Source organism: Caenorhabditis elegans, chromosome II (assembly GCF_000002985.6).
Source record: "Caenorhabditis elegans chromosome II".
NCBI lineage: Eukaryota > Metazoa > Nematoda > Chromadorea > Rhabditida > Rhabditidae > Caenorhabditis > Caenorhabditis elegans.
Window position 1 is genome coordinate 7,809,110 of NC_003280.10, and position 26,732 is coordinate 7,835,841.

The 26,732-nt window shown below is 35.2% G+C and overlaps 6 protein-coding genes, 10 non-coding genes and 1 pseudogene across 20 annotated transcripts; 12 read left to right on the plus strand and 5 right to left on the minus strand.

Moving 5' to 3' along the window:
- Window positions 1-93: 93 nt before the first annotated feature.
- Window positions 94-300, plus strand: T05A6.15. Its single transcript, NR_051379.1, has one exon. It is a non-coding gene; the product is annotated as an Unclassified non-coding RNA T05A6.15 (non-coding RNA).
- Window positions 301-2,130: 1,830 nt separating this feature from the next.
- cki-1 (Cyclin-dependent kinase inhibitor 1) lies at window positions 2,131-2,996 on the plus strand. The gene is made up of 2 exons (NM_063240.5): window positions 2,131-2,358; window positions 2,416-2,996. The coding sequence occupies exons 1-2, from the start codon at window positions 2,150-2,152 to the stop codon at window positions 2,759-2,761; spliced, it is 555 nt and encodes a 184-aa protein (NP_495641.1). The 5' UTR covers window positions 2,131-2,149; the 3' UTR covers window positions 2,762-2,996.
- A 497-nt stretch (window positions 2,997-3,493) lies between these two features.
- Window positions 3,494-3,625, plus strand: T05A6.17. Its single transcript, NR_051380.1, has one exon. It is a non-coding gene; the product is annotated as an Unclassified non-coding RNA T05A6.17 (non-coding RNA).
- Window positions 3,536-3,738, minus strand: T05A6.18. The gene has a single exon (NR_051381.1). It is a non-coding gene; the product is annotated as an Unclassified non-coding RNA T05A6.18 (non-coding RNA).
- A 481-nt stretch (window positions 3,739-4,219) lies between these two features.
- Window positions 4,220-4,369, plus strand: T05A6.8. Its single transcript, NR_051382.1, has one exon. It is a non-coding gene; the product is annotated as an Unclassified non-coding RNA T05A6.8 (non-coding RNA).
- A 650-nt stretch (window positions 4,370-5,019) lies between these two features.
- Window positions 5,020-5,222, plus strand: T05A6.11. Its single transcript, NR_051383.1, has one exon. It is a non-coding gene; the product is annotated as an Unclassified non-coding RNA T05A6.11 (non-coding RNA).
- Window positions 5,223-5,713: 491 nt separating this feature from the next.
- On the minus strand, window positions 5,714-5,917 carry T05A6.13. Its single transcript, NR_051384.1, has one exon. It is a non-coding gene; the product is annotated as an Unclassified non-coding RNA T05A6.13 (non-coding RNA).
- Window positions 5,918-5,946: 29 nt separating this feature from the next.
- Window positions 5,947-6,158, plus strand: T05A6.14. The gene has a single exon (NR_051385.1). It is a non-coding gene; the product is annotated as an Unclassified non-coding RNA T05A6.14 (non-coding RNA).
- Window positions 5,982-6,127, minus strand: T05A6.16. The gene has a single exon (NR_051386.1). It is a non-coding gene; the product is annotated as an Unclassified non-coding RNA T05A6.16 (non-coding RNA).
- A 225-nt stretch (window positions 6,159-6,383) lies between the features above and the next one.
- On the plus strand, window positions 6,384-6,590 carry T05A6.19. The gene has a single exon (NR_051387.1). It is a non-coding gene; the product is annotated as an Unclassified non-coding RNA T05A6.19 (non-coding RNA).
- Window positions 6,591-7,389: 799 nt separating this feature from the next.
- On the plus strand, window positions 7,390-11,172 carry cki-2 (Cyclin-dependent kinase inhibitor domain-containing protein). 3 transcript variants are annotated; one of them, NM_063241.7, is made up of 7 exons: window positions 7,390-7,518; window positions 7,583-7,673; window positions 7,719-8,044; window positions 8,088-8,155; window positions 8,789-8,951; window positions 9,009-9,207; window positions 10,705-11,172. In NM_063241.7, exons 2-6 carry the CDS (start codon window positions 7,599-7,601, stop codon window positions 9,151-9,153), a joined length of 777 nt encoding a protein of 258 aa, NP_495642.3. In that variant the 5' UTR covers window positions 7,390-7,518; window positions 7,583-7,598; the 3' UTR covers window positions 9,154-9,207; window positions 10,705-11,172. The 3 variants fall into 3 exon arrangements, with proteins under 3 accessions (NP_495642.3, NP_001022309.1, NP_001368240.1); NM_001027138.6 differs by having other exon boundaries at window positions 7,391-7,518; window positions 7,716-8,044; window positions 10,705-11,167; NM_001381510.2 differs by lacking the exons at window positions 7,390-7,518; window positions 8,789-8,951; window positions 9,009-9,207 and having other exon boundaries at window positions 7,581-7,673; window positions 10,705-11,166.
- Window positions 11,173-11,223: 51 nt separating this feature from the next.
- Window positions 11,224-13,445, minus strand: irld-47 (Receptor L-domain domain-containing protein; the record flags this gene model as incomplete). Its single annotated transcript, NM_001330953.1, has 7 exons — window positions 11,224-11,366; window positions 11,416-11,539; window positions 11,621-12,058; window positions 12,129-12,421; window positions 12,464-12,655; window positions 13,012-13,269; window positions 13,331-13,445. 7 exons carry the CDS (start codon window positions 13,443-13,445, stop codon window positions 11,224-11,226), a joined length of 1,563 nt encoding a protein of 520 aa, NP_001317725.1.
- A 194-nt stretch (window positions 13,446-13,639) lies between these two features.
- T05A6.5 lies at window positions 13,640-16,087 on the plus strand (annotated as a pseudogene). Its single transcript has 8 exons — window positions 13,640-13,748; window positions 13,894-14,193; window positions 14,235-14,435; window positions 14,676-14,980; window positions 15,226-15,599; window positions 15,703-15,770; window positions 15,816-15,945; window positions 15,993-16,087. Coding segments are annotated over exons 1-8 (1,582 nt in total).
- A 210-nt stretch (window positions 16,088-16,297) lies between these two features.
- On the plus strand, window positions 16,298-17,585 carry srw-62 (G-protein coupled receptors family 1 profile domain-containing protein; the record flags this gene model as incomplete). Its single annotated transcript, NM_001267199.2, has 3 exons — window positions 16,298-17,023; window positions 17,131-17,354; window positions 17,402-17,585. 3 exons carry the CDS (start codon window positions 16,298-16,300, stop codon window positions 17,583-17,585), a joined length of 1,134 nt encoding a protein of 377 aa, NP_001254128.2.
- Window positions 17,586-18,756: 1,171 nt separating this feature from the next.
- Window positions 18,757-18,965, plus strand: T05A6.20. The gene has a single exon (NR_101717.1). It is a non-coding gene; the product is annotated as a small nucleolar RNA T05A6.20 (small nucleolar RNA).
- A 4,279-nt stretch (window positions 18,966-23,244) lies between these two features.
- On the plus strand, window positions 23,245-23,794 carry T09A5.14 (Neuropeptide-Like Protein). Its single transcript, NM_001027159.2, has 2 exons — window positions 23,245-23,452; window positions 23,508-23,794. The coding sequence occupies exons 1-2, from the start codon at window positions 23,282-23,284 to the stop codon at window positions 23,541-23,543; spliced, it is 207 nt and encodes a 68-aa protein (NP_001022330.1). The 5' UTR covers window positions 23,245-23,281; the 3' UTR covers window positions 23,544-23,794.
- On the minus strand, window positions 23,729-26,305 carry cex-2 (Calexcitin-2; the record flags this gene model as incomplete). Of its 2 annotated transcripts, NM_001381511.3 has the most annotated exons (6): window positions 23,729-24,077; window positions 24,993-25,090; window positions 25,142-25,253; window positions 25,368-25,481; window positions 25,856-25,908; window positions 25,959-26,305. In NM_001381511.3, 6 exons carry the CDS (start codon window positions 26,029-26,031, stop codon window positions 23,958-23,960), a joined length of 570 nt encoding a protein of 189 aa, NP_001366698.1. In that variant the 3' UTR covers window positions 23,729-23,957. The 2 variants fall into 2 exon arrangements, with proteins under 2 accessions (NP_001366698.1, NP_001022328.2); NM_001027157.5 differs by having other exon boundaries at window positions 23,733-25,090; window positions 25,959-26,031.
- Window positions 26,306-26,732: the final 427 nt, after the last annotated feature.

Below are 26,732 nucleotides of genomic sequence, written 5' to 3' on the forward strand. Positions count from 1 at the left end.
CAACAAATTTCACGCCAGAACCTAACTTTCCACCAGTTCCCGTACTATTTTCATGCTTCAATCATACCAACGAAATAACACAAAAGTTGCGATGATCGGGTGGTGGCGGGGCAGCGATACTGATGCGACACGCTGCGTCTCTATTTCTTCAGCACTCTCTCTGTTCTTGGCAACGTGCCAAACACCAGGGGCGGCGTCGAAACGGAAAATATGGGCGGAGCGAAGTATAGAAGAGACGAGCTGTCTCTCTCGCATTTTGTTCGTTTTCCGCCCCCTTGTAACTCGCCGATATGTTTATTGGATCTGTTCTTTCCGAAAAGAAGTAGTTAACAGGTGCGGCTTCACTGGGTGGTCTCATTTTTCATTTTAACCTGTTAATTTATTCCGGCTTCACCTCTAATCCTTAATGACATTAACATCTTCCTAATGTGTCTAAGCTTTTCCCACGGAAAGCTAATTTCCTCTCTCTTATTTTTCTCATTACCGTTCTGGTTGAGCTTCATCTTATACCGTGAATGGTTTCATAATTACGTGCTACATAATTTGTTATGCTGGTCGAGGCTCAACGTTTCGAACATCTGGCTCTTTTCCTTCAGCTAACCACACCACTCTTCGTTACAATCCCTTCTGCGCACACATATCCTATCTACCAGCCGGACAGATGCTCGTTTCTCGGTGCAAAACGTTGAGAGTTGAGATCGAGCAGCCGGTTGGTAGTTCTTAATGACAAATTGCCAAGACTTTTTCTGAATTATTTTAGGATTTAAAACTTTTCTAAAGTATTACGATAGTTCATAATTTCTTTCTTTTTTAAAAATTGGCTCTTTTTTGTAATGTATGGTATCTAACTAAAACTAGGCCTCATTTCCATAACTATTCTTTAAATTGAGTTGAGCTCAAAGAGCTTAGACAGAACTGGTGTGAATCATAGAACCCACCTGTGTTTTTACTTTCTTTGAAAAATGTCGGTCACTTAGTCGTCTCTCTGTCTGTTCCTTTTCCTAATCACAAGTAACAACACACAGTCTTCTTTCACATATATTATTTGTTGACCAATCGTAGGGTCAACTATCTAGTACTCGAGACCGCCTATTTGAACAGAGCTCCTCACTGTCACCAAATGTACCGTATTGCTTTCCGGCTGTTATTGTTGTTATCACTGCTTCTTCTTCCTATCATGTTACCCATCCAACTATACACCTTAGACTAGTCATCTTATTGATATACATTCCTCCCATCCAACACAACGGTATTCTATTTATTTATCCAATTAGTCATAGTCGTACCACCATCCAGCACGAAGGTGCCTCTTTAGTAAAGAGTAGAAAGAAGAACCGGATGGGAAATGTTTTTGTTACAAAAATGACACATATTGTAGTGGACAGAAGGAGTGAGACAGACATGAGCAAGCCAATTTGTTTATAATTTCTCTTCTAGAAAAAAATACATTTTTCCATACTTCACTAGTCAAAACCTTTCACCTTTCTAATACATCTCGTAAACCATAATCTTGATAGTTCTGAGCATTTCAATACGAAAGCTTCTCACTGTCTAGATCTCTGACTGAGTGCCCTCATCAAAAGTGCAATCTGTCATCTGTTTCCTCATAATCACGGAGCACTAATTTTTCTCTCTGCGTCTCTATAATCAGATATCTCTCGTCACTAAGAACTTTCCGAAATGTTTATGCTTCTCATCTGACCACTTCGGTTCCGCACAAAAAAGTACGGCATTCCAAAAGAAATCTGATCCCCCTCCGTTCATTCGTGGTCCGAGTCGGTGCCACCAGTCGTTGCGCATTGAATATTTGTTTGGTCCGTTCCCCTTCTTCTCCGACTGCTGACCTCGGGCACTTTGATGACCGGGCCACCACCTCAGTACCCCTCTATTACACCCTCTTTGCCTCCGCGCATATGACTCCACCCCTTCTCGTGGAAGGCGTGTATCTCCCCTCTTTTCCGCTATTCCCTCGATGGATATATATTCAAATGTATGTGTGTTCCTGACGGGAGGGCGTCTCGCTTGAGAGCATCGTCACATCTTTTACAATTTTACTTATGATTTTACTTCATCTTCTTCTTCTTACTGCGATTTTGATATGCATTCTTATGTAAACTATTATTATTCCAGGTTTCCTCACTCTTTTCAAATGTCTTCTGCTCGTCGTTGCCTTTTCGGTCGTCCGACGCCCGAGCAACGCTCCAGGACTCGAATTTGGCTTGAAGATGCTGTTAAGCGCATGCGCCAGGAAGAAAGCCAGAAATGGGGATTCGACTTTGAACTGGAGACTCCCCTCCCAAGCTCTGCTGGATTCGTTTATGAAGTTATTCCAGAGAATTGTGTTCCGGAGTTCTACAGGTAATTGAATTTTATAAATTTTTCATAGTTATTTTACTAAACAGTTTCATTTTTCAGAACCAAAGTTCTCACTGTCAGAACCACATGCTCATCGCTGGACATCAGCTCAACGACTTTGACTCCATTGAGCTCTCCGAGCACATCTGATAAGGAGGAGCCCTCGCTGATGGATCCCAACAGCTCGTTCGAAGATGAAGAGGAACCGAAGAAGTGGCAATTCAGAGAGCCACCAACTCCACGGAAGACCCCAACAAAGCGTCAGCAGAAGATGACCGACTTCATGGCAGTTTCCCGTAAGAAGAATTCGTTGTCTCCAAACAAGCTGTCTCCGGTGAATGTGATCTTCACTCCAAAATCTCGTCGTCCAACGATCAGAACTCGATCTTCATGCTCTCCATACTAGAGGTTTCATTTTGACTTTTTTTTGCCCAATTCCACGGGTTGAATCTAATCATTTGATTATCTCCTCGACAGTTTCTGAGTCTCTCTTAATTGTTCAACTAGTCATGTTTCCACAAATGTTTTATTGTTTGTTCCAAAAGCCCTGTGATCCATGTTTAGGAACTCTGTAACTCTTTTTTCCCATTGCCATTTGTTTTAAACAACTCAAAGAAAAATAAACCCTTTGAAATTATTTTAAGAACTGTATTCTGGTGTTTTCTTCAACTTATAAAAAAAAAGACGAATAGAAACTGGCACACGGTGCAGTTCCATTGGTAACTTCAGCAAAGAATATACTGAAATCACGAAAAGTGGTACAATTCCGCGCATAATTTTGAAACTTCTAACATTCTTCATTAACTTCAAACTTCAAACATTCTGTAAATGTTGTAAGATCAAATAAATCTTTCCCGGTTCACCCACTGCCACCCAAATAGACATTGCGTGAAGATTGCGTGAATTTTAGGTAGCTACCAGCCGGATTAGGCTTCTCTAATTCAAATTGAGTAATATGGAACGTTTATGAGTATATGCTAATAATAAATAAGCATGTTTGATTACTAATTACATAACACCAAGTCATCATATCAATGGACCTTCTCTAGTCCCATAAATCATTTTTATTGCATAACTTTTTCTGAGAGTACATTATCAACATCGTCCTCCTCCCTTTTCTTATATTTTATGTGCTATTCAACCCAGAAAGACAGTTCCCCACGAGAAGACCTTGGAACGGACTTTTTATTGCGGTTTGCATTCAATCTCCGAGTAGACATTTTGAAGAGGGAACGGGAGGGCTATTACGTGGCGTGGAGGGGCACTACGTCCCTCTCCGGGATCGTTCGATGATCGATGGAGAAGAACAGAAATTTATGTGACGTGGATAGAGAGATGGAGCTAGTGGTTTGGAGTAATGAGTTATGTGGTTTTAAAGTGAAAGAATTGAATAAAAGGGGAATTGAAATAGCTCTTCAAAACGTTTTGAAATGGATCAACAATTTCTGAAAACTTTCTTCTGTAAAGAATCTCTATATATATTTTCCGTAAGAAATTGTTCATTTTTAAATTTTTTCTAAAACTAATTCTCTAAATTTTTAATGTAGTGTGTTGTCAACGGAGAATACTGTATATCATCGAATGGTATTGCACCCTACTACTTTTATTATATTAAAGTTATCATTAAATAATAAATTACGAAACTATAGAAAAAACAAATAATAAATATTTTGACATTTGACAATTTTTTTATAAGACAAACGGCAACTGAGACATAAACCGTTTCAGTTTAACAATATGGTGCAATAGTAATAGAAGAAATACGGTATGTGCTTTCTACCAAAATATATTTTTTGCAGTCTTTCGTTTGGTAGAAATTCAAATTTGTGCTCCAATTCCCCATTCATTATATTCATTGAATATTCTGTGAATAGGTATGTCCGTTAAACAATAGTGAGTTGAATAACCTCCTGTGGATTAGTGTTGGCATGCCATCTCGCTCCGCTGGATGACCTCTCTCAATCCGGTCAAGAGTGGGACATGGTCCGTATGCAATCGATCCTCACACATTGTAACGTTCGCGTGAAGAATGGGGAAAGAAGGAGACCTATGTGTGCACAGATGTGTCAAATACGCACTTAAACGTTGTTTGGAACAGTTCTCAATCTGTTCCTACCCTCTCTCAACCAGCTGGTACCAATTGCAATCCAGAAATAAAAGAGTGAGAAAATGAAGTGATGGTGGTCGATAAAGTGACGCCTGATTTACGGTTGCGCCACACAGTTAGCTTGATGGTTTTATGAGGTTTCCACTGGATTCATCAATCCTTCAACTTTATAGACTCCCATTGAAAAATAGACATGACACATTTGGCGTTGTGCCAAACCAAAAAAAGTAGAAATCATTGTTTATCATCGAAAAATGATGACGTTGGAGAACCTTTGTTCGGTAGAGAGAAGCGATAAGAAACTGTTCACGCACGAGGTTTTTAGTGGAAAAAGTATCTTTGCAAAAACTTTAACTCAAGATCAGTGTGACAGGCACTGGAACTGGCTTAGTGGGAGTTCTGAAAAACAAATGTGAGGAGAGAAATAAGTACCGTATACCTAGTCCAGTTGTCAATATATAACATTTTAAGTTACAAAGATTTTTAGAAAGACACTAAAAGAATACAGTACATAATGTGAGTCTATAAAACGGTGAGATGAAAGGCTTAATGTTTTGACAATCGTCTGTCTTCTTTGTCATCGGCTTCTTCTTTTGCATGCACACATCAATATTATCTATGCAAACCGGCTGCCAACAAGGCATAAAAAGGGCAGATGTATTCTTTCGGCTTCCGTTTTTATTCATCATAAACGCTCGCCTGAACGTATGCAAATTTGGCGGTTCCTTCCCCTTATCGAAGAATACACAAGAGGGAACACCCTTGTGTCGGTAGGGTCAAGTCAGTACATAAATCATCGGAATGCCTATAGATGGACCTAATTAGATTGCAATATGCGCAAACATTGTCTGTACTCTCCACTTTTTGCTCAATGTTTTCCTTTTAATTAAAACAGGCGGCACAATATAGAGACATTTGATGTGTATGAAAGCGGATAGAGACAGACGATGAGCGAAAGAAGAGGAACCTAATAATTTATGATGTTCCGACATCGGTTTTTTGATTGATGACAGGATTGTCGGCTAGGCGCGGAAATAGTGCGGAAAAGGAACATCTTGTTCTGGTATTCTGAAGAAATGTATAATTACACATACGTTAGAACAGTTTTCTTCAAATCGTTAGGAGGGGTTCTGAAATTGAAAATTTTACTTTTAATGTAATTTGGGACTGACTGTGATCTAGGTTAACACTGATAAATCTTGCAGAACTGTTTTATTTTATTAAATGAGACATTACCGATCTAAATAAATTTACAATCCCATCAAACTTTCTCCTTTATCCTCCAGAATCCCATCATTTTCATCGGCACTTCTTCAAAAGTTTAAATGTGAGTGACCGCCCGTCTCGCTCTACTAATCGTATATGCAAATTTTCTTTGATATCATAGAACCTGTCATACTTCTCCAAGTATATGAAAGACAATTAAAACTACTGAGAGAAAGAAGTAGTTCGCGATAAAAAAGTACATATAATACACCTTTTCACCTAGAAGAGATGCTTTCAACTTCTACTTTTCTGGTCATATGTAAATAGTTGGGTTTTTTGACAGTTTGACAGGTTTACGGCAGTCAAGACGACAAAAATGGTTATCAAAAGGAGCTGGCATACAGCCAATACCACCAGTTCTGATCTTTTTACGATTATCAAATTGTACATGGGGGGTTAAGTTGAATTTTAGTTTCATTTTTTCAAAAGTTTAAACTCGAAAAATAACTGAATTGAAATATAGTGAAGTTGGCAATATACCAAGGGTAGAAAATCAGACGAGTGATTTTATTTCTAGACAATCTTAAATTGCTCAAATTGTGGTCTTTTCTATATTTGAACTTTTAAATGCAGCAATTTGTGAAACATACAATTGAAACAAATTTCCTCAAAAACTGCCACCAGCTGAGGTATCATGAAGCCTTCTGTTCACACATGTTGCCACCTAATCGGTCACTTATCCTAATTAACATTCTTCCACTAAATTGTCCCCTAGTCACCCCCACTTGAACGATATACACACCAACTGTTCTCGTTCACTAATACACTTCTTCCGGAGGGATTCAACTGGTTATATTCTGCAGTTGTCGGCAGGTGTGTGGTAGACGGTGACGTAATATTGCACAGGGTGTCGGGGAATGATTATGAAGTCGAGATGCGCAACAGCTGGTAATTGAAGCCACGAGAGAAAATGGAAAAGACTATGATGAGGGCACAAGGATAGAAAAATTGACTGGGAGTGACCAAACAGGCGAGGTCACAATGAAATTGGTGAAAATGGAAACCCTAAAAGTAACTTTAGATTTTAGAAAATAGTTGGACGATTTTTCGTTTTCAAAGTTCAAAGCATGCATTATTATCATCTGAAGATGCACGATTTGACTTGTGTGACTGATATCTCGTCGCGATCTTACCGTAACCTACAGTACTTCCATATTAACTAAAGTTGGTTCGCTTCGAGACATCGGGAACGTGAGTTATGTATTTGGCATTATTCGTCATTTTATATTCTAGAAAGATTTACATTCTGTCAAGTTGGAATATTTTTTCTTAGCCGTGCAATAGAACTTTTGTTGAATTTCTCAGAGTACAATTTTTATGACCGCCGATTTCCTCTCGATAAGCATTACGTTATTTACCTATGGTTTTCAACTATTTAATGAGATTTATCAGGACCTCCCGTAGTTTTATCTTCTATTTTTACTCAAATTTTGAGCTCAAAAATAACAGGAAAGATTTAATCGAAAAAAACATATTTCTGAAATCCAAGAGCAATCGCGCGCTATTGATAATCTGGTTTGCCGCATTTCTCGCGGCAACAACAAAGAGTTTGAATCGAAACGCCTTTTTATTTGAAAAAAAACCTTTTTTGTTTTAAAATTTAGTCTATACGTGAATCTAACACACACAAACTGTTCACTAATTTCTCTTTGTTCGTCTTTTTACCATTTCATTTCGAAACTCGCTGTCGTCTCGTTTCTCTCACCACTCTTCACACTTTTGCCGCCTAATCGATCGATCTTGCCGCGGCGCACTCACATTTTTCTCTTATTTTCTTACCGGCAAAAAATGTACGTTTTACCGCACTTTTCGCTTACATTACTATTTCAAATTCTCTTATCAAAATTATTTCAGAAACGAAGTAACACAAATGGCGGCAACAACAGCCGGCGACGGGAAGCGAAAGGCGGCTAGATGTCTCTTCGGAAAACCCGATCCAGAAGAGGTAAATAATTATTTTAAATCTGATATTCATAGTTAAAGTTAGCAGGTTTCTCGACAGCTCAACAGCAGTCTGGAAGAAATGTATAAAAAGGATTCTCGCAAGTTTAATTTCGATTTTTCTGGCGGAGTTCCAATCGTTGGATCACGAGGAGACTATGAATTCGAGTCGATTTCTGCTTCCGAAGTTCCAAGCTTTTACCGAGAGAAGATTGTTCGGCCGCGAAAAATCATTGCCAGACGGAATTCAACACCGGTTTCTGACACTGTTGAGATGCCTTCAGAATCTCCTCCTGTCGTGGAATCGAACGAGACTCCACTTTTGATTGCTTCTACGTCTACTGAAGTAACCGTATACGAGAAGCCTGTGACCAGGTAAATCAGAAATTCAGTACTTTGAAAATAATTATTTTAATAGATCGTCTGCTGCTAAACAATCAATCGAACAACAGGAGACGTACAACTTGAAGCAGACAAAATTGACAAGTTTGTTTTTATCGAATTTAACGCTGGCACCACTTTCAAAACAATTTCAAATCGTCGTCATTTGTTTATTCCTAAAAAACCATCCGGACTTTTTCGCCGGAACGGCCGACGTCTATTCCTCTCAAATATCACAGTTCTCTCATATGTTCATGCGATATGGTTGACCTTTCAACGGCTCATCGATCACTTTTCTTCCGTGATGAGTTATGTCAAGTTATGCATACCGTCGTGAAACTCGAGAAAAGAACAGCTGGCCTTGGGAAAAAGAAAAAAGAATTTAAAATTGACTAACTGGTGGCTGACGTAATTGAGGGAGCAGATGGAACCTCAAATTGCATGTGTTCGGGAAGAATTACTGGCTAAATTTGTTGTGCACTTCGCGTAGAGGGTAGCATGAAAATTTGAAATTATTTTAAGTATCCCTTGGTGCATGCATGACAATCGAGATTCTTATCTATTACCTTTGACTACGAAGGTCCATATTGCGTTAAGACTTGCGTAAATCGGCTCAATTCAATTTCCTCTTTACACCAGACCGCCCGAACATCTGATTAGATTATTCGTTTATTTAGAGGACGAGAGCTAACTGAACCATTAAAAAATTGCAAGGGTACTAATTAAAATAAATTTTAGATTACATGCCAGTTCGAAAGCGCCGTAGTGAGACGTGCCTGGTCACCGCTGCCGTTTCGATGAGTCGTTCAGTTTCAATCGACTCGAGCATGGAATCTTGCAAGGAAAAACGTGGAAGTAAGATTGTCCACAACAACAAGGGAGCTCCGAAACGGCCACTTAGGTTTGATATAAATTTTAATTAATGAATGAATTTTTGAAACGAATTTTTTCGTTTCAGATTTGTTGCATCAAATGTGCCAAAGTCCGCACAGTCGTCTACCTCGGATACTGTTCTAGTTAGTTCGCCTCGTTCGCCACCAGCCAAGAAGATGACTACCTCGACTCGTCGTTCTCGTCGCCCCATTGAAGCCGGGGACTTTTGAATTTGAGAAGCTCGTCATTCAATTGCTAGTCATCATGCTCTTCAACTTCTTGAGGTATTCATTTAATTCGTTCAAACATATGGGTTCAATTCAAATCAATCACTATGAATTAGGTCAAACGATTTCGTGTAAAGCGGAGTACATGAAACATGATGCGGCAAATGGTCTTTGAAATGAGGTGTCGTGAAAATATATTCATTCATTTATCTGCCACTCATCGCAGCTGTACTGATTGCCGGTGTGATGGTTTTTGTAGTAGTCGGAGACATTACAAATAACCACCCGTCTGGATGTATTGACATGACATGAAATTCAAAGTGGCGATTATGTTTAAAAATACAAAGAATTGAAAAATTATTGAGAGCATTCGACCTTCGCTCTTGTTTTCAGTTTAAATCTGGTCTTAGTTCTATACACTTTCACATCCAGCCAGGAACAAAAAGTAGTCGTTCAAATCATTGAGATTTATGACACATTTTGCGACACTGTTTGATGGGCAAAAAACCAGTTTCTCTGCACCAATCACACCATTCGCCACGGCCATTATCCTCCATTTTCTCTTTTTTCTTCTCGATATTCGTTGGTGAATTTTCTTGAAAAGGGGGATTTTTTCGGTTTCACAGCTTATGTGTGTGAAAGTAGAAGTGTCCAGTTGAAAGAAATCGCCGCCATTGTGAGAGAAAATAGTTTAGTGGAAGTGAAAAGCAGTGAACGAACAGATGCATCCATTGGCACTTCGGTACCTTTTGATGTTTTTCCGAAAATTGAAGTGCGGAAAGGTAGAAGGTGAACGAATATTCCGTTACAATTAAACCCAATAACTGAACGTATTGGTATTTTCTAACTTTATATACTCACTGTGTTGCTGTTGGCTAATCTAACATTTTGTATGGATTTCCAAAATAACCCTAATGTCAGATGTGAATCTAGAAGAATAAATAGGCATTTTATTTGTCCACGGCATGTCGGCTTCTCCTAATAGAAACATAGTACAATTTACAAAGACAATAAGGAGGTTTTATGGGTAACAAAGGAACAAAAATGAAAAGCGGCTATTAATTGAGAATGTGTTTCAAATTATAAGGCGACTTGCATATATTATTGGAACTTCTGCATAGAAAAAAGAACAACCAATTTTCCTCTGTTAGAACATGTTTGTAATATTCTGAGAAAAGTTATCATTATAATTTTGTTCAAAATTAAGTAAATGTGATTTGAACGACGGCCCATTGCGCAAGCTTAGATTCGTTTTGCTCGATAAGACGTTCATTAAAGATAACGAATGATGAGTATGAGACAATTGAGTGACGCAATCACGGGACAAGGTCGACTATTTATGTGTGGGGGTTCATAGCATTTGAATTTTACTGTGTGGAATAATTGTATGTATGTACGTACAGTTGACTTGTTATGTATGTATGTACAGTTGACTTGTTGTAAAAAACTGCTTTTACCTCCGCCCCCGATTGAAAACTCAACGGTGAGTGACGTCAGCAATATATACATTGAATTTATTTGCCAAAATTAATACATTGAAATTTCTATTTTCAGTCTGCCAATTCATCTTCTACAGTACCACACAATCAATCTCAATCAGCTGTTCGTCATAATTGCATTCAAAGTGGAACTTTCACCGTCTACTTTTTTATATTCATAATATAAATTGAGTTTGAAAAATTGCATATTTTATTTTTTTTTTAGAGAATTTCTCTATATATTGTTTCCTTGTTTCGTATACCCCATCCCCCGTTTATCTGTGAATTTGAAATTCCCATACCCTGTCCATTTCTGTGTTCTACTCCTGTAAAAAAAGTCCCACCATATCCCCGTTTCAATTTTTCAAAAACTGAATTATTTTAGATAGTTTCTGTTTTTTTCCCTAATTGGCCCCTTCATGCCACTCAAATCATAGACATTCTAGTTATAAATACCCATCCCATTCCGTTATATCCTACCTCCCCAGTTACTCTTGTTAAATGTTACGTTTTTGGTTATATGAAATCTAGTGTTTCCTTATAAGATATATGGTTTTCAGATTATTTTTAAGAGCCATACATGTGCAATAGAAAGTTACAACGGTTTTCCAAAAACGGACCTGAAAACAAGAAACTGGCGATATTTTATTGGGAGATTTAGCACAAGTTTTATTATTTCGATAAAACACATGCCAAAAATAAAACGAGACATAAAACAAGAAACTGATGAGGAATTTGCTGAATTATGAATAAGAAAGTTATACGCCTAAATTCAAGAGAAACCTACCATAATAATCTCCTATAAATACAACGTTCGTAGCATATGTAACTTGAAATGGAAAACGTTTTGGCTTGAGTAGTAATGGATTATTGTGTACAACCACAGTACGATTTGATTTTGATATTATGTTCTGGAATTAAGAGTGAAACTTTGCAGTAATGAACTTGGTCCTGTTTAGCTAGTAATATTCAAAAAAAAGTTTTTAACTAACCGATAATCGAGGAATATTGGCTTTTTCCAGATCCATGTTTGATACAATTTGAATAACATATTCATCTTCAAACAATGCAATGTATTTCAATCTTCTTAGAAAATCAAGATTCTTCAATGTTGTGTTTTGAATTGTCAATGAACCAAATAAATATTCCAAATTGGATAGCTTACTAACATATTGTTCATCACCATTTTCTATTATAAGACTACCATTAATAATGGTACAATGATTTTGTGAATCTTCAAGTCTTGATGAATTACAAAAGGTATCTAATCCTTTTGGAATATAAGGAGTTTGGCACAGTTTAGAGTGAATATTCGAAAACGATATTTTCTTAAGAAGAAACCACATAACCTCCGAATGTGTTAGACAGAAATCTGGGTGTAAATTTTCTAAATTGATAATAACCGGAAGCCATTGGGAGGAAGACATTTCCTAGAATAATTGTTATTGATGTACTATAGAAATCAATAGAAACAAGGAAATCATTTAGTATTAGACAAACCTTCAAAGCTGGTAGATCGAGTCTTCTCATTTCTGAATTCTCGTGTATATTCAAAGTGATAGTCTCTTCCATCAGATTATGATGTGATCTAATCTCTTTTAAATTATTAAAGAATGATAGATTCTGAATGTTTGACATTTTAATTTCCATATCTCCATGAACATCTGTAATTCCAGACAGAACCGATAAATCGTCGACAGAATCAGATATATTGGAAAGGCTGAAATCATATATAACTGAGCAATTCCGTAATGTCCCAATGCTTTCAGACGTTTTCTCGTCACCACGGCACCCTGAACTTGGAATTGAAATTTATTATATCGAACACCAATTACCGCAATCCTTCAAGTTCCCAACTGACTTCAATCCAATCATATCTGTTTTATTGCAAAAATTGTTTGTATCTAGTTGTGGATTATTTTCAAATAAAAATGGGCATGTAAAAGTGTGCTTGTCTTTCATATATGCGATGTCTAAGAAAAATGTTGTATCCGAAAGTTGGGAATTGTTAACAACGGTTAGTCCAACTGAAAATCTGAGTTTATCTCTAACATCATGAAATGGAATTCATTAGATACTCAGAAGGCGCATGCGCACATTTTGTACCACCATTTTTTTTTCATTTTTGGATGTAGAAGCTCAAAAGTTACCAATCTGCTCAATTGTTCATAATCTGGATCAAAACATACCTAGAAACACTTGTGTGTTTTTTAACCGGTGCTAACAACTTAAGCCCAATCCATCACATTTTTGTGTGAAGTTTTTTGTCAGTTTTCGATGAGCTCACTCATGTGCTTCAGAACTATTCTTTTTTTTTTTGTGAAACACCTAACTATTTTTTATGTTACGTTCCAATAGAGGAACCATGACATTCATAACTTACATGTGTAGCACGCGAACTCAAACTGACCGGACACGTCGTTTTTTGGGAAAAACGTAAAATTCGTGAAACTGGTATTATCAAATATAAGACCTCCATAGAAAATTGTCATAAACTCGAATGCTTTAGTCAATTGTGATATTGATAGATCAGTTCTGGAATTGAAAGTTAGAATTCCACATACAATTCCGCACTCGGATCCAGGTAAAAAGTTTATGGTTTCTGATGTTACTTCAGAATAATTGAAAGTGCATTCCGGCTCTGAAAAAAAAATTAAATTCTAAAAACATTCCATTTAAATTATCCCATTTTATAGTCTTACCACAGCTATGTGTGAGCACAACCATCTGCAAGTCGTATTCAAAATCGGCAGTTACCAGATACCACCATAGAATTAATGTCATAACGTGTTTTATCATGATACTATTAAATAGCATTAATTCTGAATATTCAAGGAGAAATAAGTTAGAGAAAGCTACAAACTTTTCTACACACTAAAGTATTGAACTAAAACCAAACACTCGGAATTTTTCTACTTGATCAAACAACTTTTCAAACCCTCAAATTATTTCCTGTGACAACTACATTCGAGAGCTTGAAGATAATAATTTCACGCTTCCATTATATTTCAATGAAATTTAGAGCTTGGTGTGGACTTTTCTTAATTTTTTGGATCTCTCCTGAAATTTCGGCTACATTTGAAAATGATTTGAAGGGCATTGTTGAGACTTTTTCGTGTGGTAAGTTTGTGACTAGTAGGATTTGTGCCTTATCTTGAACTACGGGATTCATATATAATGGATTCATGTAATTTTTCTTTCAATTGTTTTTTTGAAAAGACCCAACATGAAATTTGATTTCTCAAATCTGTTTTGAGTTTGTCAGAGCAAAAAATGAACAAAAACTTTTATCGCCTTCAAATGATTCCTTCTAAAGATCCAAAGTGCATATTCAATCATTCTGAGATTACTTCGAATACTATCAAAGATTTCCCATCTGACTGTGCTTCTGTTTGTGCAGTTTTAGTTTTCAACTCAAACACAGATTTATCGGAAAATGAATTGGTGAAATTGTTTTCAAATATGAGCAAAATAAATGGAGATATAAAAATTGAAAATACGAGCCTAAACAGTCTCTCGTTTTTCTCTTCATCTGATGTAAGCGGAATTGATTTCTTCTATTATAGTAGGTTTTTTTTTTTTCGATTCAGATAATTTCTATTACAGACGGTTTATCAATAATCAACAATTCATTGTTAGAAAACGTTGAAGTTCTTGAAAAATTGTATTTTGTACGCGGCGATGAAAACAGAGCAGGTTCTTTCCAAATTAAAAATAACAGCAAACTGGACGCCAGCAATTTATGTTTTCGTGGAGAAATTATGAATTTAATATCTTTACAATTACGAGGAAATTTGAAAGATTGTGGTAATTTTAAAAATGCATACAATTTTTATTGTATGTCTGGAAAGCGTTCGGTTTTTCAAACTACAGTGCCGATCAATATTCTGTTCGCTTTTCGGGACTTATTTTCAAAGTCTAAGGAATAATCAAAAAAATTGAGACTTTTTGTTTCTGAGTATTTTGAAAAACCGGCCGACCTACAAGAGTGCATATGTTCTTTGATCATCGATTCATTCAAAATATTACTCCAATCCATTGTTACAGGATGTTACCTTGATCTGACTGATAATCCAAACCTTGACGGTTTTGAAAATTGCAAAACCTTATATGGAGGATTGTATCTAACTAACATTACTGACACTGCTGCGAATTTCTCTAAATTATTGAATATAGACCACATAAGAGGAAATATTGAAATTTCACATACAAATTTCAAAAATTTTTCATTTTTGATAAATATGAAAACGATGCTATTGGAACATGAGAGTGAAGACTATAAAGACTATAAAATTGGTATCAATATACATGATAATTATGAAATGACTCATCTTGGATGGCCCTTTTTAGAAGTTAGTATTTAAAGTGTTATTGGGATAAACCATAGTTTCCAATTCCTCATTGTTTCTCAATACTTTTTTTCATGGTTTTCTACTTTTAAAAAATTATTTATTGAAAAAAAACATGTGAAAACCATGGAAAAGGTATTCATTCTCAAAGAAACGAGAGGAAAAGTATGAAAAATCAATGAAAATTGTGCATATACTTGGTATCGTCTTTTTTGGCTCTGTCTTAAATTTACGCTTGTTCCGAAATTCTGGGATACGGGTCCACAAGAACCTTATATAATGAACTTGGAAAACTTGAACCCGAATTTCTGTCTATCCTTTCTTGAACTAATCTACTTTTCAAAACAAAGAGTTGAATTTCGGAATATTGAAGCAACATATTGTCAAGATTTTAACGAAACACATGCTGCCAAAGTTTCGATTTGTCAGTTTCAAACATTAAGTAATTTACCCAACTTTTGTGATGTGTTATTTGGTGATGTGATCATCGATTCAAATCAGGGCAAATACATGAACAAACTCTATTCGATTTCTATATTTTTTGAATCATTAAAAGTTCAATATATGAAATCTGAGGGATTGGATTTTCTTCGCGCAATGCGATATATAGTCTCATTGGACGGTAAGAAAAAGTTATTCAATACTGTTTGTGCACGGTTCACGGACACGAATTTTCAATCAATTCAGAATATTATAAACATATAAATTATAAGTTAAACTTTCAGCTTCCAAACCACCCATCACAATTCGTTCGAACAAATATTTGACACGAGCAAGAATTCCCAATCTTACAGTACGTTTCTGAAAAATTCGAAAAATTTTAAATTTTATTTTTAAGCACGCCATTTCAAAGACAAGCAATACAGTTGTGATGTATGATAATCCATTATTGTTTAGCAATAATCAAGAATGCCTGATGTATAGAATTTCATATGAAACTAACGTGAACATTGAAAATCAAGATTGCGGTTAAAACATCCCCTTAATTGAAGAAAATTTCATATTGTTCTTTCAGAAATGATTGTATTCAATACATCACAAATTGTCAAGCTTCAACACGTCATGTTGGTTCTAGTTTGGAACTTTATGATCGGGTTGGTCTGCATTTAAAAAAACATTCAAAATGTGGCCGATCACGCAAAATTATATGCTTGGAAAATGCTGAAAGTTTACAATACTTCTACCGATGCCAACGTGATTTCAGTCTAATCTCTGGTTGTTCTTTCAAAACTTAAAATTAGTAATCACATATTTTATTTTTGCATACTTACATACATACGTAGGATACTTACTCGGTCCGTTTTTCGTCTTCAGTGCGGAATGAAATGGACATTTAACGAATATTATGATAATGAAGAATCCGATCCTGATAATGCAAAGTTCAAAGAATTATCTGAAAAACTCAGTGGATTTCTAAAGTTGTTTAACTTCTACATATTAATGTTTGCATTGTCTGGTTTTCTGATAAATTTCGTTCATTTTATAATTATAACAAGAAGACCACTCAGAACAAATAGCGTATATGTTTTGATGATTGGAATTACTTCAAGTGACTTGTACACCATGTTTGACATTATTTACGTTTATATCGATTCAAAAATTTCAATTTCTACACAAAACAATAAGATTAATAGCTTTGGATGTGATGTCTCAGGAGTTTCCAATGGATTTATATATGTCCTCTGTGGGCTTTTGATGAATGCTCTTGGAGAGATTCTTCGAAGAGTATCCACGTGGCTTGCCCTTTTCATGGCACTTTTTCGATTTTTGATTGTCCAGTACGCAATGAGCTCTAAACTGGACATCCTCTCAACACCAAAGTTTGCAATAAAAACTATCATTACCACATTTTTGATCAGTAGTATTATTACCACCCTTGCTTATATTGGTCAGTTTTCAATAGTGGACGATGGGTTGCGGCTTCATGATTACTGCGATAAGCCTAAAGAAACTCAACACTCTTATGTAGTGGTAAATAGTCGTATATTTGATGCTTATTGGCCAATTGTTGTAATGTATTCATTAATGTCGGATGGTATTACAAAAGTAAGATACCCCATTCTTCACTATTGAAAAAGCGCAAAGCTCCACTCTGAGTTTTGAGAGTTTTCTTCGTAGTTTAGTTTTTATAATTCCTTGTTTATAATTAGCAGATCATACCGGCTGTTACTCTTCCCTTCTTGACAATTGGCTTGATCAGATGTATTCGAGCAGCTTCTAGTGCACGAAGACATCTTAGCAGTCAACAAAGAAACTCAACAAATGATAGATCTATAAAATTAGTGGCCACCATGACTGTATTATCAATGTTTGCTGAAAGTCCAAGTGGCATTGTTCATACTTATCAATTCTTCTACTATGATCATTCGTCCATTATGTAAGTCTCGCCATAGCTCACAGAAATATATAATTATAAATTTTCAGAGCGTCTGTAAAAAGTCTTGACAAACTTTTCATAAATCTGGCAATCCTAAATGCTATCGTCCACTGCGCCATTAATTTTGGAATGTCAACCCAGTATAATGAGGTTGCTAAGAAACTATTTTGCTTAAAAATTATTGGAAGAAGCGAAGTAGGAAGTGTGGAAACGGCATATGCGTTAGCTTAAACAATTCCATATTGTGTCCGGGATATGTTCAATATTGTAAATACCGTCGATATTATTGAGTCTTTTTGAAAATTAAGCAAAAAGTTTTAGCACAGTCACTTAACAACAATTCAATTGTATTTTTGTGTGTGACCATCGTTTTCTCACTCTTTATAAACCCTTTATTATTTTTTAGAAGTTTCTAATTTTTATAAGCTTTTGTTTTTGGTTTAAATTAGTTTTATAGCTCTATATTCTTTCACATCCAGCCAGGAACAAAAAGTAGTCGTTCAAATCATTGAGATTTATGACACATTTTGCGACACTGTTTGATGGGCAAAAAACCAGTTTCTCTGCACCAATCACACCATCCACCATGGCCATTATCCTTCATTTTCTCTTTTTCTTCTCGATATTCCTTGATGCATTTTCTTGAAGTTTTTTATGAGTGTGAAAGTAGAAGTCTCCAGTTAAAAAAAATTGCCGCCATTGTGAGAGAAAATAGTTTAGTGGAAGTGAACAGCAGTGAACGAACAGATGCATCCATTGGCACTTCGGTACCTTTTGATGTTTTTCCGAAAATTGAAGTGCGGAAAGGTAGAAGGTGAACGAATATTCCGTTACAATTAAACCCAATAACTGAACATTTCATGGACTCTCCGAGCGTATTTTTCAATTGCGAGTTGTAGAATTTCAGACGTGGAAGTTGAACCAAGCATATGACAAACAAGTTACTGTTCAAAATAGTCGTTTTTTATAAATCAAAAAGACGGGATGATCCAAAATCTTGGTAAAACGTCACAAAATCCGATGGTCAGCAACGGTTCCACTATTTCATCAAGCAATGTTGAATTCAATATAAGATAATCTCAAAATCTATATGGGTTTCCAAAATAACTGAAATGCCAGATGTGAAACTGGGGAGGCATTTTAATTGTGTCATGTCGGCTTTTCTCAATGGAATAATACAGATTACAGAGACAATGCAATATATCGGAGGTTTTATGGGCAGCTAAAGAACAGGAATAAAAAACGGCTGTTAACGAGGTATTCACTCTGTTTCAAATGTAATTGAAAGTTCTGCTAGTAAAAAATCCCTTTGAATTGTTTTGTTTAATTTTTCTTGCACAAGGAACCTCTCAATGACACTTCAATGATAGCCATATAATCCTTCTCGGTTCACTCGGATTCCTCGCACCCAAAAATGGCGTCAATTTCTTTCAACAACTCATTTAAATTACTTTTCTCTGCGTGTGCAAATTAATGACAAAAGGATTAGGAGTATCAGCCCTGTTTAGAAATAGTTATTCTCTGTGGTACTCAAAATCCAAACGAATGCTTTGTGAATAAATCCGGGAAATGCTTGCCATATTCTGAGAAAAGGTATTATTATCATTATTTGTTTATTTATTGAAGTGTCATTATCTGAGTTTGAGTAGATGTGAATGATTTGAACGCAGGCTCATTGCGCAAGCTCTGATTCGTTTTTCTCGATAAGAGGTTAATTAAAGATAGCGAATGATGAGTATGAGACAGTTGAATTGCGCAATCACGGGACAAAGTCGACTTTTTTTAAAGTTCATAGCATTTGAATTGTATTAAGTATGTAATGATTATTTTATGGGTATGTACAGTTCTTAATGTTTCCAATTTTCCGGTTAAAATCTCAATATTATCTAAATTCAAAGAACAAATTACATTGCAATGTGTCATAATCAAATTTACCTCCACCTCCATTTAAAAAACGCAATGGCGAATGAAGTCAGCAATATATAAATTGAATTTATTTGCCAAAATTAATAAATTGACATTTCTATTTTCAGTCCGCCAACTCATCTTCTACCGTACCACGCCAGACAATCAATCTCAATCAGCTGTTCGTCATAATTGCATTTAAAGTGAAACTTCGTAATATAAATTGGGTTTGAAGAATTGCATATTTTTAAAAAGATTTTCCTGTCCCGATAATGTGTGAATTTGGAATCCTCATACCCTGCCCATTTCTGTAGATATTTTCAGTTTTTCCTCTAATTGCCCCCTTCATGCCACTCAAATCGAGGAGAGAGAGAGAGAGTTATAAATTTTTTTATAATTTTTTTTCTTAATTTTCTTAATATATCATCTATGGTTTTCAGATTTTTCCAGAGCCAAATATATACAACGCAAAACTATAAAGTTGTCCCAAAACGGTCCTGTAAACAAGCAAACTGACTATATTTTGTTAGAAGATTGAGCACAAAATTACGTGTTTTTGTAAAAAAAACGAATCTTCTGAGAATAATTTCACAATTGTCATCTGGGCGCAAACTTCCTTTTTGTAAGACAAAAAACACATTTATTTGCCTAGAAAATTGCATATTTCGAGAATTCGTTCTCACATTTATCAACTAGTGTTTTTGGGGGAATCCTTGTCTTTTTTTGTGTTTTGGAATGTTCTGCAACTCGGTGACGCATGCTTACATCCGTATGTTGAATAATTTCAGTTCAATCTTCTCAATCAAATGACGTATTCGGATGCAGACGGGAAAATAGAAAATAGTGAGACTGATTTAAAAATTCGGGTTAATTTGCAAAGAACAAAAGTGAGTGGCCGGATGCTTTAAAGAAGAGACGAGGAAATTTTATTGCAGACCTGTTTTTTCCTTCATTCCGTTACACAACATGTTCTTCAAAAAATCTGACACTGTTTTTGAAATATAAAGTTTCAGAAGTTGACACGTCAAAAGCTAGAAGCTTTCGCATTTGAAAGAAGTACATTGAAATTTTTATTTTCTCGCAAATCTTCAGTTCGTTCAATTTGAGGAAGTTTAAGCTTTTTCAGCAAATCTGAAGAACCATGTAAAAAGCAAATTATCCCTTGATCATGTAACTGATATCTCATAGCATTCCTACAGTAACCTTATTTACTTACCAAATATACTACCATGAGCTCGCGGATAGATATTTTTTTCACTGTCAGCCAATTTGTAGTGATCATGTAAAAACAAAACTACTTCACAAAATTTCTGTAACTTTGTTTCTGAGTATCCATTTGATCTACAAAGCCCAAAGCCTTCTTATGACACCTAATCCAACATCTAAACAAATCGTCATATCGTCGTGGATTGTTCCATCGGTTGACAACCGCAACCAAACTCTAATCTTGTAGGATCAAGGAACTAGACTTGAAAATATTTTCAAGCGTAACGAACTATACTCCTGTGGGAGACGTTTAAGCTGACTTAAAAATCCAAAGTAGACCCGTAGCTGTCTGTAGTAGAAAATTGGTCAGCTGATTAAACGGGAATGATTCACTTTTTGGCTCACATTGACTCATTTAAAATGACTTGGTGAACCTTTTTTGGAGCCAGAATATCGTTTCGCGTAAGTAAGCCTAACGAAGTGTGCTGATTCTATAAAAATATACGCAAAAATGACATTTCATAGTGATGTTATACTACATTAGGTGCAAATATTCTCGTAATAGACTCTTTTCGAGTCTGTTCTTAATGAGTTCATTAGAGTGAAAAACGAAAACCGGAACCAAAATAAAGATATCGTTATATGAAAATGTGCCTGATATAAACATAGAATTGCTTGTTATTTTGGTGCATTGAGGTCGTTGTCATTTGGTGTAGATAGTTATAGGATCTTTTAGAAAATGCATTGAATGTTATTTCTAATACGTCATCAAATTCTTGGAAAAATGTTCACTTTATAGTTCGTTACATGTTTTATATAGATTAGATGGTTTTTGAAACATGAGAATCCGAGAAAAACAAGGACATCAAAAAATGAAAACAAGATGAGAATGAGTTTTCGGTTATTGCTCCTTTGAGCACTGAAAATCATATATGCATAAAAGTACATCATATTTTCAACTTTTCATAACAGAAACTTTGTAGCTATCTTATGTCTGGCTGCTATTTAAAAAAAAAATCAAAATTATAAGGGTATTTTATGCAAACATTCAGTAAGCCTTTTGGATATTTTAACTTTTCGAGAAAAAACTGAATTTGTCTCACCCAACGTGATCAAAGCGGCTCCGATTTTTTCAAGGAAAAAAAATGGTTTGAAAAATGTCCGAGATCAATTGTTCTAGTTCAAAGTTCTCTTCTGTGTATTTTTAGTAAACATATTTCATTTCACTTAATTTTTATTTTGTATTTGTATTTGTATTTGATTGAAACAAACTTTAAAAAAACCTATTCTGTCTGAAAATAATTTTCCCCCTAACTATATAATTTTTTTAAAAAAGATTATTGTAGAAATGAATATAATCTCTACCAAATAAAGCAGTTAGATCATTTTTTAAGACTCCATTGTGCTAGAATGACTAAAAGGAAAAGCTTTCCATAAGACATAAAGTTTTTTGTGCTATTCAAAAATTATATATATATTTATCAACAAAAAGACGACTCTCCCACAATCAGTAGTCTTTAGAAATCATGCAACCAATTTAACTCATCCTTCATATATTTTCTCTGATAAGGAGAATAATAATACAAATCCAAGAAGAATTTATTTAAAAATTCACACCCTATCAATATCTTGTTTACCATTTTGAAGTGAGGTATGTGAACGAGAAAATCTGCAATAAATTAAGTACTTTATCGGTCAAAACTGGATACGGATTGGTGTTTGATTTGAAATTCTCGGACAAACTGGCTTTGAGATTCTTTATTAAATCCTTGAAGATCCCACTATACTAGTTGCTTATTAAAAACTTCAAACACCCACAACTAGATTTGATGAGTGCGATGATGCCTCGACAAGCAATCCAATTTAAAAGTACCGTATCAAATTATGTGAAATCTTCAAAAATTCATCGTGAAAAAACAGTTAAACATCTTTTAAACAAATTCCAAGAACTGTGAACCACAGGAAATCTGATTTCCGTGTTTGTCTTGAATTTTGCGAAAAAGGCGAAAGATTACGAGTAAAGATGGAAATAGATGTGTCTACTAGGAAATGAAAATGTTTTTTCAAATCAAATAAATATTTTCTAAGGGAATAAAAACGATTTTTGAGATAAATTGGCATTTCACGAAGAGCCTAAAAATTAAAGAGAACGATTGTTTATGTAATCATTGTGAAAAAACGTTCTAAAAGTCCAGCTTATGACAAACAATTTAAATTTTTAATTGTCTCCCTGTTTTAATTTCACCTGGAAGAATCAGCGTAAACTCCACAGACTGGTAAACCAATTAAAGACGTTCCGAAGTGGGTGCTAGCAGCTGATGGATCTTGCAATTTTCATATTGGAGTAAATTGAAAAATTATCCAAAAGCTCTAAAAATTGAAAAAAAAATCAAAAGTTTTGCCGTTCTTAATTTAATAAAATTATCTTTTCGGACCATCAAGTTCCTAGATGATATCATAATATCTTTTGAACCTCTCATTCCCACGCAAAGAAACTGCGTTGAACATTGTTTCGATTATTCATGATATATGTCAAAAGCATCTGTCATATTAAAATCCGCTTATGTCTCTCTGTCATCATTTGAACATGTCTGCTAAAATGTTTTTTATTTGCATTATCCGATTACCACCCTACTATCATTCATCCGATTTCCAGCAAAATCCTCCTCCCCCCAAATAGGCGGAGCTCGAGAAGAAAGTACTGAAATGGGCGGAGCAAGTCGTCGTCTGCTTTAATCTGGCACATGCGACATATAAAGGACTTGCTCTGTGGGTGACACCAACTCAGTTTCATACACCCTTTGCTTTCTTCTATAATGCGGATTTTCATCTATTTTCTTGTTCTTTGCAATGCAATCTGCACTCTAATGGCTTATGATATTCGAGATTTTGAAGTAATCCGACAGAACGCTGTTCGAAATATTGCAAGTCTAGAGAATATTCTTGAACAAAGACTTCCTTCTCACAGACATCATAAAAGTCCAAAGGTTTGTTTATTTTATTAATTATCTGAAACATGTTCTTACTTTCTCATACTTTCAGAGTCGACGAATTGGTGGAAACATTGTAATGGGTTAGAATCACCATATTTGATCTACTTTAATTGTTGCACTTCTTCACATCATTTCATCATTTTCCTGTTACAGTCTAAACGGGTCTCACAACGACTTCCCCTTCTCATCGGGTTCCATTTCTACTATATTGTAGTATAAACAGACCACTGTGTATTTTTTTTTGATTTTTTGATTTTTTTTTCTGTAAACTTAGTTAAGTTTCGATTAGTTTTATTTATTGAAAGAATAACGACAATAAATCGTTTAAAAGCTCATTGCATATGGAAGTATAAGTGATTTAAATGTATGTTGCGGGGATTGGGGAAAGAATTTGGAGAAAGGGGAAAGGAGAAATCGAATGAAACTATAAAGATTTCAAATAAAAAACACACCGGTACGAAATTAGTCAAGAATAATACATTATAGGTATTTATTTCAATTAAACTTTTCCTAAGAGCCAATTTCCAGGGCTAGATGGATCTTCTGAATGGAAGAATTGTTTCCAAAGAACATGGAATTTCTTTTTATCAATACTATTGATAAGTTGACCTTGATGATTCTGAAATTTAAGTTATTAAGGTTTGGAAACTTTTTGAACTGAATTATTTTCAAGTTTTAACTTTTAAAATTTCATATGGCACCCAAATAATTTATGAAATCATTAGTCTGGGCAATAGATAATATCAGGGAGGAAAGCACATCGAAAACGAGTTTAATTGAGATGCTACAGTTCTTTAGGTACAGTAGCCATGAAGAAATTCGGAGTTCGATAGAGCAAAGAGCCAATATGAGTTTTTCCCCATTTAAATCAATTACTCACTGTGAAATTATTGCTAAATATGATCCTTCTTGGTCTACCCACCCACTTTCATTAAATGATTTCAATAAAATGTTTGTATTTCACAATTGAATCGTATTTTTTGATTTGAATATTGAATTTAATGTTATTTGTCTGTGAATACCACCAGACTAAACGGAAAAGGTAAAATTGTATCTAAACTATAAAAATTGCATTATTCATGTGTAATTCCAACATAAGAAAACGTTCACAAATATTACTTTTTTTATTTTTAAGATTTCGATCAGATTGCTACGTAGCTGGTTAATCTAGAAAGAAAATGCTCTTAGAAGTTGGATTACAAATTATTAAGTGTGATTTCGAAAATCTGCAGTGGACGATGCTGTTTTTGAATTTTATTTTTGAAGATTTTCATTTTTGTTTTGGAATAATTTCGAATCCACATATCAAAGAGCGATGTTAACCTGATAAGGTAACTAAACAATTCACTGAAGCATTAAAACAAAAAGACTGAAATGAAGAACTTCAAAGGAAATAAAGATTTTGTTTGAAATTTTGATTTTCGAGAACACAAAAATCTATGGCTACGCTTTAGGGGAACGTAAATGATCAAGTATTCTCTAGCAGGAGAATCTAATGGGCATGTTAATATTTTTCTATTTCTGATATACTTACAAAAGCAAATTGGTCAAAACAATGACTTGAGTCCTTTCTATTGACTCCAAAGTACCCGAGCACTTGAACATATTCAGCTTGATCTACAAGATGATCGCCTGAAAATGACACTTTTCGCATATTTTCTGGCTCAGTTCATGTTTCTTTACCCGATTCATCGAGAAGCTTAAACATGTACTCAACGTACGCTTTCTGCCAAGCCGGCTCACGAACTGATTTTCTCGACGATTGGCACAGTTGAATCCAGTCGGAAAGGGTGATCTACGAGATGAAAAACATAAGAAGATAGAAGGATGTAGACATGTATACTACGTGACACTTTCAAAGTACTTTTCTACAGACATGAGGATGATCATAGGGATCAAAGAAACTTACAATATCTTCCTCTTCCTTTCCAATTGCCTCGGTCATTTTTTGCCAAATATCTGGAAGGCAGAGACGGGCGGTCATGAAGAAATCCGAACGGCGTCCGCGAACTTCTCCAATTACCTAGATATAGGAAAATTAAATTTTGAACAATGTTTAGATCAAAGTAGAATCGAATTATTGGAAGTAGCAACTTTGAATCGCAGATGTTGTGGATGTTCAAATAATACACATACGATTATACCACTTTGACAGTTGACATCTTCACGCTCATTAAAACAAAACTATAGAAGAATAAACAATCTTAGAGGGAACAAAAGACTACCGAGAGCTTGAAATCAGGATGCAAAACAAATAGGGAAGTAGGCAATGCTAATCCGCATTTAAACGACTCTTATTATTAGATACAATCTAGAAAATAATTTTCGAAGTTTTTAAGCCCCAATTTTTGTTCCGATATGACAAACATTTTGTTGGAAGGATTGAAATATAAATACCTCTATCAGATCTTTGAAATCTTTCCACTCGATCAATCCGTTCTGGTCGAGATCTGAAAATTGTTGAACTTTGAAACATCAAATGCATATCATCATCACAAACCGAAAAATGTAGTGAACGCATGTTTCCACTTGCTCTCTAAGAATTCCTTTGGGTTTGCAGCTTTTGGATGCATATCTGACATATTTTGAATCAGTGTAAAAACCAAAATGAGGCAAGAGGCGGTGCTGCCACAGAGTTACGTGACATATAGAAAGAACAAACAAATAAACTATTGAAAAGCAGTAAGCTGCGTCACACAATTTCAAGTGGTACATCGATGAAAATTTGAAAAAAAAACTCGAACGGAGCAGGTGAGAAATAGTGGGAAATGTGACACATTCCATTAATATTTGAAAAAGAGAAAAGCAAACTGATCATAAATCTGACGGGTTGTGGTCAAACTTTTTTGAGGTGAAAACATGACAGTTGGTTAGGATGAGAAGATTGTCAAGTTACACACAAACTCTTGAAATAACTTACGTGAGAATGTAGGTTTCGAAATTCGCTAGGTTTTTTGTAAGAAATTGTAAATGATGCAATTATGTTTAACTTGAGCTTCATTAGTGTTTCTTGGTTTTGAGTGCGCCTACGTAGGTGCATCCACCTACCTCGTGCCTACAAAGAAATCAAAAACAATTTTGTTATTTTGATTTAATTTAGACTGTACAATTATCAAGTCATGCTATCAAGTCATTATCAAGATATGATCATGCTGTAATGAGGTCAAGAGTCTTACTGAAAAAAAGTGTTTTCTTCTTAAGTAGAATATAATGGGCGGACCCATAGTCAGATGATCAAAATAGTTGAGAAAATCTTGAGTTAGGGGTCACAACA

What these genes read in the sequence shown, in the direction of transcription:
- cki-1 (NM_063240.5), top strand. Translation starts at nt 2,150, where the DNA reads ATGTCTTCTGCTCGTCGTTGCCTTTTCGGTCGTCCGACGCCCGAGCAA. An exon ending in TGTGTTCCGGAGTTCTACAG is followed by an intron (nt 2,359 to 2,415) that starts GTAATTGAATTT and finishes TTCATTTTTCAG; the next exon opens with AACCAAAGTTCTCACTGTCA.
- cki-2 (NM_001027138.6), top strand. Translation starts at nt 7,599, where the DNA reads ATGGCGGCAACAACAGCCGGCGACGGGAAGCGAAAGGCGGCTAGATGT. An exon ending in GAAAACCCGATCCAGAAGAG is followed by an intron (nt 7,674 to 7,715) that starts GTAAATAATTAT and finishes AGTTAAAGTTAG; the next exon opens with CAGGTTTCTCGACAGCTCAA. An exon ending in GCTCCGAAACGGCCACTTAG is followed by an intron (nt 8,952 to 9,008) that starts GTTTGATATAAA and finishes TTTTCGTTTCAG; the next exon opens with ATTTGTTGCATCAAATGTGC.
- T09A5.14 (NM_001027159.2), top strand. Translation starts at nt 23,282, where the DNA reads ATGCGGATTTTCATCTATTTTCTTGTTCTTTGCAATGCAATCTGCACT. An exon ending in GACATCATAAAAGTCCAAAG is followed by an intron (nt 23,453 to 23,507) that starts GTTTGTTTATTT and finishes TCATACTTTCAG; the next exon opens with AGTCGACGAATTGGTGGAAA.